Source organism: Pelmatolapia mariae, linkage group LG6 (assembly GCF_036321145.2).
Source record: "Pelmatolapia mariae isolate MD_Pm_ZW linkage group LG6, Pm_UMD_F_2, whole genome shotgun sequence".
NCBI lineage: Eukaryota > Metazoa > Chordata > Actinopteri > Cichliformes > Cichlidae > Pelmatolapia > Pelmatolapia mariae.
This window is the reverse complement of record NC_086232.1, coordinates 11,838,255-11,846,925: the sequence shown is the minus strand read 5'-3', so window position 1 is coordinate 11,846,925 and position 8,671 is coordinate 11,838,255. Positions and strand designations below refer to the sequence as shown.

Genomic DNA, 8,671 nt, shown 5'->3' with positions numbered 1-8,671 from the left:
CATATGCAAGATGGAGACTCCTGTGATTCATGAATGCATTACAAGGTCAAATTAGTAGAAGAGCAGGTGAAGGAATATGAGCCTTTATCAAGGCTATGTTCTACTTAATACTGGTATTTTGCTTTTTTGGTATGTTTTTGCTTTAAATTTTACACTTTGCTAATGTATCATTAAAAATCTTCTTCCATTTTCTTTTCTCCCCCTCATGCATTCACCTCTCCTCGTTCTTTATTACTCTCTTTTCAGTAGGATGATGTGGCGTATACGCCGGCGCTCCAGGACAATCTGTCTGTCCTTGGCCTTCATCACCATTTTCATTCACCTCCTCCTGGCTCTTGTTTCATTTTCCATTTACCACCAGCCTTGTGACACCCCACTGCCACCCAGGACACACATTCCGAGAGACCTGGCACACACCAACTACACCTCTGTGGTGAGCAGAGGTCCAGCTGAGCTACCAACTGATAATATACAAAGAGATTCTTCCCATAAAGATGGAAAGAAGATGGTTAAGAGTCATGTACGACCACTTTCTGACAAAGAAGGCAAAAATGCCTCAATTGAGTCAGACTTGCTAAAGCTGGAAGCGTTGTTTGGTCACCCACTTTACAACACCCCCAGCCCTCCTGTCCCTGAAGAGGACTGGCTGCTGAGGGTGAAACCAAAAGTCAAGGCGAGTGAGAGGAGCTCCCAGAGGTGGTCAGTATGATGCAGTTAATATGCAAAGACCGTATGCTTGTGACTACGTGCTTCCTTTGACAGCATCACTCCTCAACACCACAACCAAAAGTACTTTAGCTTTCTAAAACCACTTTCCTTCACCAATCTTTGCTTTGGATATTTTGCTTTAGCACCTTTCAGTTCATATTCAGCTCAGTTTTACTTTGTTACTGGAATGTCTCATACAGTTAAATTCATAATTTGCTGGATAAAGATGCAGTTTTTGTAGTTTTCGGTCTGTAAAACATCCCAGTGGAGTTTAAGTCAAACTAATACATGATTGAAGGGCAGAATTTCAGCTGTGTTTCCTTCCTTGAGTTGCATAGGAATAATTCTGTCATCGTGCAGGTCTTTTGGTCACAATGAACTAACCAAGGGATTCTTTTCTTTTTAATAATGTGCCGGATTGTTGACTGACCCCTTAATTCTTAATTCTTTGATAGATGTATCTATTGTTTCAGCATAATGATAGCCTCCCTCACTTACACTCCTCCTTGGGCCTCATATTTGAACTAACACCAAAAAGCTATGAATTGAATCAACCTCAGATGTTATTTCTGCTCCATTTGTCATGAAATAATAAGAGAACAGACATCCCCTGGCCATATATTGCTTTTCAATTGATCGTATGCATAAAAATGGCCTTGTATAAAAATCTGTCTTTAATTCCTAAAGAGTTCATGCACAGTTTTAAAAAAACAAAAGATAGAAAAAAGAATTAAAGCAGAGAGTGTGCAGTACAGTCAAATACTAACTGTTTAATTGAAAATCCACTGTGGTGTATGGAGGCAGAAGTACAAAAAATGTATCTATGTCCTAAAAATTATGAGCCTAACTGTAAGTGCAAAACTGTAAACTGTACAAACTGTTTCCACAGGCCACACACACAATAACAACAAGACATTAGATGAAGCAATAAAAAGCTATAACCTAATCACTGTATTTCTAATTTCACAGTATTCCACAGTAATTCTGGTTTTATTGCACCTCTTTGTATATTCCTCTGAAAACATGGTCAGTCAAGATTTTCACCAGATGGGTGAGACTGCAGGGAGCACACACAGTATCTTGTTGCTGCTGACAGTGTTGCTCCATGTATTCAGCTACTGTGGCCCATGTTGATGTAGCCTAAGCAAAACTAAACATATGGGCTACAGTTTTCACAGGCACAACAAGAAATGTGAAGATGCAGTGCTGGCTTTGTGAAACACACTGAATATGCTGCAGTTGCTGCTGATGAAAGCGCTCCCAGCTGGCTCCTGTTTTACATTTGGCCTCGCTTCTGCGTGCTCTGTTGACGTCTTTAAGCGTTCATTGCAACTATAGTAAAGCAATCAACGTGTCTAACAGTAGGTAATCTTCAAGTAATTCCTCTCCCCTTCAGTTGTCTTTTCCTCAGCTTGGTTCTGATCTGTGCGTCTGTTTAACAGTGAGCAGACACACCCACACACATAGACGGTGAAACAGCGAGCAGAGGAGAGCAGTGACACAGCAGAGGCTCTCAGCTAGAATAAAACTAAAAACTTAAAAAGTGCTCATCAGTTAGGTAAATAACACTGACTGACTGTGCTCCACTTGTCTCTCTCGCTTTTATAATGTAGTGTGGGAGGCCGCTCTTAGTGAACAGTGGTATGGGTTGCAGTTCTCTAGTCATGAATGGTCATGACTGGATGAATGTGTGTCTAATTTTAAAATGCTTGGTCAAAGTAGAAGAGTGCTTTGTAGGTGCATTTCATTCACAAAATGCAATCATTATTCAGGGTGAGTGCGAGCCAGGACGGCTATGAGGATGTTCACTGGAACAGCAGCAGTAGCAGCCACCCTCCATGGCTGCGCTTTCACCTGGGCATCTCCCGCTGGCAGCTCTACCCCCATCATGACCCCAACATGGAGCCCCTGATGCAGCAGCTCGCCACGCACCGCATCGTCAGCGCAGGTGTGATATTCAGCTTCCCAGTTTTATGTTTTTCTTTTGGGCGATCTAGTAAACGCCTCTTTATATTGCTTTCCTTTTGCTGTTATTCAACAGTATCAATGTATGGTTACAGCAGAGCCTGATGCTATTACTCCAACCACATGCTGATGATGAGGTGTCAGACAACCATGGGCTGGGTGTTTTCAGAGTAGCAAACAGAAGCATCTGAGTCAGTTTTTAGTTGAGATAAATAAATTGGTGTGTTAAAGACTGCAGCCTGCTTATGAAATGACTTGAAAAGAAGGAAGAGTAAGAGCAGAATAAAGAGCAGGCTTGTTGTGAATGTGTGACACCTGAGGTTTAGGGCCCGTCTTTCAATTTTAGATTCACTGTGAAGTTTCAGTGAAATGAAAGCCACTGTGAGGGACCTTGGGGGCTCAGCAGAGGATGAGCAGGAGTACTTGAACTACTGACCATGTAGCAAACTTAAAAATACATGTTTCTTTATGTTTGAACTTCTACACTGTGTGCTCCAATAAAGTTGGGGGGGGGGGGGGGGGGGGGGGCTTTTTGGATGGTCCACAAACACGACTTACTTGTCAAAAAGTGTAACAGTATAACAGTATATACTATCAATCATTATGTACGGTGCTGTGAAAGTGTTTGCCCCTTCCTGATTTCCTAGGTCACATTTGAGTGTTACACAAAGATAACCCGAGTAAATATAAAACGCAGATGATCCCCAGGACTTTTGGGAAAATAGTCTGTGGACTGAAGAGACAAAAGATTAACCTTTTAGAAGGTTTGATCCTCATAACATCTCCTGTAAAAGTAACACAGCAATTCATGAAAAGAACATCATATCAGCAGTCAAGCATGGTGGTGGTAGTGTGATGGGCTGTAGTTGCTTTGCTTCTTCAAGACAAGGACTACTTCATGTAATTGATGGAAACATGAATTCTGCTCTCTGCAGGAAAATCTTGAAAAAGAATGTTCATGTCCTGATCTGAAACGTATCAGCACGTCTACTTCTGAATGATTAAAAAACAAAACAAAATGAAGGCCCAGTCAAAGTCCAGACTCCAATCTGGCGGAGATGCTTTGACCTTATTCACGCTTGAAAACCATCCAGTGCGGCTGAATTATAACAATTCTGCAAAGAAAAGTCAGAATTCCTCCACAGTGATATGAAAGGCTCTTTGTCAGTTATCACAAACACTTAATTGCTGTTCTTTCTGCCAATGGTGGCACAATCAGTTACTGGGTTTAGGGGGCGATTAGTTTTTCGCACAGGGCCAGGAAGGGGTTTTTCTATTTACTTGGGTTGTCTCTGCATAATATGAAACATTTTTTGATGATCTGAAAAGTGTGACGCTGTGCAGAAAACTAAGAAATTGGGAAAGCGAAAATACTTTTTCACAGCACCATCTGTCTATTGGTGCTATGAAGTTGGGATAAAATATCATATCAAAATATATTCTATTACTTCCTGTTATGATAGGTAATGGTGGTGTCAGTGATGGTGTCAAATATTCAAATTTTTCTTGAAAAATGCTCTTGCTGTAAATAGATCCCTGTATAACCTTATTCACCAGAGTCAGGTCTTGATTACTATTTTTTTTCCAAAATAAACCGAAGGAAATTTAACAAGAAGAAACTCACAAATAGCAGTGAACTGAATCACACATACAGTACATGAGAAATACAATGTGATACTAACATGGTAACATATTCAACGGTCCTCAAAAATAGTGAAGTGCAGTCTTGACCTTCCATCTCCAACAAAACTATATTACCAGAGCTGCTCCAGTACATTCAGCAGCAATATCTCTCTAAAATTTGCTAACATTACCCACCCAAAGCTAGTGGTCATACCAAACAGACATAGCTTGGGCAGAAAAACTCTGAGTGTTGACGTAGGATGTATTTCACTGATTGGATTCAGCATTTAATTTGTAGTAGGAACAAAATGTTATTTCAGCTCTGAAAGACAATATAGCCTTGGTTGAACAAGGCTATATTGTTCACATGGCATGGTATGTGAATGAAACTTCATACAACCTTGTTAAAAGAAACCATTGTTGAAAAGCACAAGGCCGCACACTCCATGTGTGTAAATAATTGTAGGATTCCAGAAGAGATTCACAGAGATTCACTAAAACTACAGTTGTTTGTATCGTAGCACAGTTGCAAGCATAATTGTGAAAAGCTTTAACCTTTTGTACATTTGTAAATTCAGTTCAGGATCACTTAGATTTGGATTTTTTAAAAATTCTTAGGATTGCTTTATAAAGTTTTTCCAGAGTAGCCTTCCAGAAAAAATGCAAATAAAGGACAGGGTTCTTCTTAAAATGTTACTGCATTTTCTATCTGTACAGTGCTAAAAAATGAGAATACGATTTTATCCATCCATTCATCCATCCATCCATCCATCCATCCATCCATCCATCCATCCATTTTCTTCCATTTATCCAGTTTAGGGTTCTGTGTGATGGAGCCTCTCCCAGTTGTTATACGGTGAGAGTCAGGCGACTTCCTGGCCATATTGCCTGTCTGTTTCTATAAAATGCAGTCTTGTGAAAAACTAAGAATAATTCAGTAGCTTGTAGAACCACCTTTAGCAGTTATAATTTGAATAATTGAATTTATTCAGTCAGGTGAAGGCCTGCACATTGACTGGGTCATAGCAGCACCTCTTTTTCAGTCATTCTGTTCTAGATTTGATGCTGTGCTTGGGATCAAGATCCTGTTGCATGACCCAGTTTTAGTTGTCAGACAGACGGCCTGACACATTTGACCCTAAAATAATTGTTATACATTGTTAGTTCATGGTCAACACAATGACTGCCTGGTGCTCCGAAATGTAACATTTAACATGCTACTGAGGCTTGTAGAGTCTGAGATGTAGCTCTTGGGTTTTTTGCAGTTTTTCTGAGCATTACAGGGTCTGACCTGACCTGGGTTGAGTTTTCTGGGACGTCCACTCCTGAGTCGATTGTGTTAACACACACCTGAAAACTTCTTAAGTAGTGGCTGCTACTTACCCTCTTAACTGTGGAGACAGTAAGAGTGTGCTTAGGTTTTTACAGCACTGCATAGCCACATGACCTAATAATGCTGTTTGTAGTAGATATACATTGTCTTTTGTGAAGTTTCAATATTACAACTCCATATGTTTATATGTACTATGTGTGAGAAATACATTGTGTAGACATTTTGGTGTTTATCCTCAAATGTTTTGTGTGTGTGTGTGTGTGTGTGTGTGTGTGTGTGTGTGTGTGTGTGTGTGTGTGTGTGTGTGTGTGCTTTTTCCTGAAAAATGGCCAGTGTATTGTCACAGCATGGCCTATTATTTGTGTGTATCTGTGTGTTTGTGTGTGTATGTATGCACTTTGTTGCTATGGTAACATCCTCTGTATTGTATTCCAGTGCAGAAATCTGGGGGTACTCAGTTGAAGTTGGTGATGTCATTTCCCAACTATGGACAAGCCATGTTCAAGCCCATGAAGTAAGCTGCTAATGGCAAACCCCTACACAATCATCATAGCTCTCAGTGTGTATAAAATGACTCCTTTATGGCCTCTTGAAACAAGAACAATAAGTGGAGATGGGAAACATGGATGCCTAAGTCGTCAGACAGCTGTATTGTTTGAGTGAATAGTAGAAAAAAATTGTCTCAAACTCCTACTGTCTGTGCGCTTATACAAATCTAGTGAGTCAATAAATAGACTCTTTCTGATGTGCATTTTTATCTTTACTGACAGGCAGGAGAGAGATGAAGAAACCAACTACAACCTGTACTATTTCTCTGACTTTGAGCGGCACAATGCAGAAATTGCAGCTTTTCATCTGGATAGGTATCAAGTCAAATTTCTCTTATCCAAAAGAGCACCACAAGGGAAACGGTGAACAAAATAGCCACATAAAAAGATGGAAGTTATGTAACACTATTATAGTTTCTTATCTCTTCCCTTTTTGGGGGGTTCTTTTATCTCTGCACTTAATCCTCATCTCACACTTTGTTTCACACTCTCTGCAGGATTTTGGGTTACAGGAGAATCCCCCCTGTGGCTGGGAGGCTGGTGGATGTGGTCAAGGAGATCAAAGACGTCACTACTGACCGCAAGCTGGCACGAACCTTTTTTACCTCCCCTGGTAACACTCCAGTACACCCTTTATTAATTCAGCAGGCTTTAAACGCCCTCATAATTCAACCTATTATAAATTCATTTTATTTGTCATATTTTTCCATCACCAAAAACATTTTTTATGCCATTTTTCCTGTCATTTTTTTCCTGTTCATTTGCTTGCTTTTCTCCTTCTCCGTGCACCTTTGGCTCCCCCTAGTGGGGAATGAGTGCTTCTACGGCCAGTGCTCCTACTACTGCTCAACAGAGCACGCTGTGTGTGGCCGCCCCAGGGACCTGGAGGGCTCCTTGGCTGTCATGCTACCAGATCTCTCCCTGGCAAGGCGCAGGACCTGGAGATCTCCCTGGAGACGTTCCTACAGCCGAAGCAAGCTGGCAAAGTTAGTGGACACCCTGGGCTGTCCAGCCATAGAGAAAACAAATGTGCTCAGTGATAAAGAAAAGCTTACACCCTGCACTATATTAGTACAACGTTATTAATACAGTGTTTACAGTGGTGATGAAAAGTTTTAGCAGTGGCATAAATTTTATACACTTTGCCACCTAATTTGTTTTGTTTCTATGGTGTAGCAAATAGCAAACATAAGCATGTCATAACTCTAACTGTCATAACTGGCAAATAAATCAAAGATATGCAAAGAGTCAGCATTAAAGTGTCGACACTTGTGCTTCATAACTACTGCAGTTCCCTGTGGCAGGCTGGATATTAGCTTGTGAACCAAATCCTGTTTCCTTGGTGATTCCATTCCTGCCTGGTCTGTGCATGAAGCTGGTGATGGTTTGTTGGCTGATTGCTGACTATTTGCATTCATTTGGTTTATTCGCCAATCAAAGTCATTGAAAAATACGAGAAGCCCATGAGTAACTATTTGTATTTGGTTTGTAAAATTCACAATACAATTCATAGCGTGTTTTAGCACCTCCTGGCCAACATGCACAACTTCACACTAAACTCTGGACTGCTTCTTTGCCAGCTGCTCTTCATACTCATCTTCCTTCCCACCGCACTACTGCAGAAATAAGAGAGGCAAAATCAGAGGCTGTGAAACAGCTGTGCCAGCCAGCCTCTCCTGGCACTGCCCCCTGAAACCTCTGCTCCACCTCTCCCCCTGCAGCTGAGCTACAATCATACCCCATTACTGCAATGCTTACCAAGTGCTGCAGGATTTAGTATCCCAGCATCTTCTAAACTCCCATCCCATGTAGCCTGCTGTTCTTGTCATACTGTCTCCTGAAACAGAACTGCTAACCTGTAGGTTTACTTACCTAAAGTATAAGTTCCTTCCAAATATCTAACTGCTGTTTAGTCTTACGTATCCTGTAAAAACAGATTAGAAATCCTACATTTAGAAACTACCTGCAGTTCCCAGATAGCTGTCCTCATATTTCCTACACTTGACACTTCTGTATAAGTAGGCTGTGAACTTAATGTTCATTTCTTTAACAGAAACTCATAAACCTTTGATTAATTACGCTGTACATCATGGGATGTAATTAACATGATTTAGTTTTCTGCTGGAGGTGATCATTCAATCCATTTGAATAATGAGCTGTGGCTCATTTGAATGCTAATAAAAAGCTGGATGTTCCTGCTCTATTTTATCTTACAAAGAACGTGGTTTTCAGGTGGGAGACAGAACCCGAGTACTGCTCCATGGTGAAAAAGACGCCGCCGTACGACAAGGGCACGCGACTGGTGGACTTCATAGACATGGTCATACTGGACTTCTTGATGAGTATGTTTTTGTCTGTTGCATTGTCCAGATTGGATTTTTAAAGGATGAATTTCTGTTACAGATGACCCAGCAAACAAGGGAACCTTCAGGGAATGTTCCCTAAAGGTTCCCTGAAAGTTACATTGCCGCTCTCTCTCGCTCTCTCTCTCTCT

At 40.9% G+C, this 8,671-nt stretch overlaps 1 protein-coding gene across 1 annotated transcript in view; it reads left to right on the top strand.

Annotated features, from left to right (window-relative positions):
* The first annotated feature begins 250 nt into the window (after nucleotides 1-250).
* LOC134628928 (extracellular serine/threonine protein kinase FAM20C-like) overlaps nucleotides 251-8,671 on the top strand; it is a 34,356-nt gene continuing 25,935 nt past the window's right edge. Inside the window, exons 1-7 of the mRNA XM_063475765.1 lie at nucleotides 251-699; nucleotides 2,481-2,656; nucleotides 6,065-6,143; nucleotides 6,400-6,492; nucleotides 6,675-6,790; nucleotides 6,983-7,163; nucleotides 8,410-8,519. Coding sequence (XP_063331835.1) covers nucleotides 251-699; nucleotides 2,481-2,656; nucleotides 6,065-6,143; nucleotides 6,400-6,492; nucleotides 6,675-6,790; nucleotides 6,983-7,163; nucleotides 8,410-8,519 — 1,204 coding nt within the window. The remainder of the gene's footprint in view (nucleotides 700-2,480; nucleotides 2,657-6,064; nucleotides 6,144-6,399; nucleotides 6,493-6,674; nucleotides 6,791-6,982; nucleotides 7,164-8,409; nucleotides 8,520-8,671) is intronic.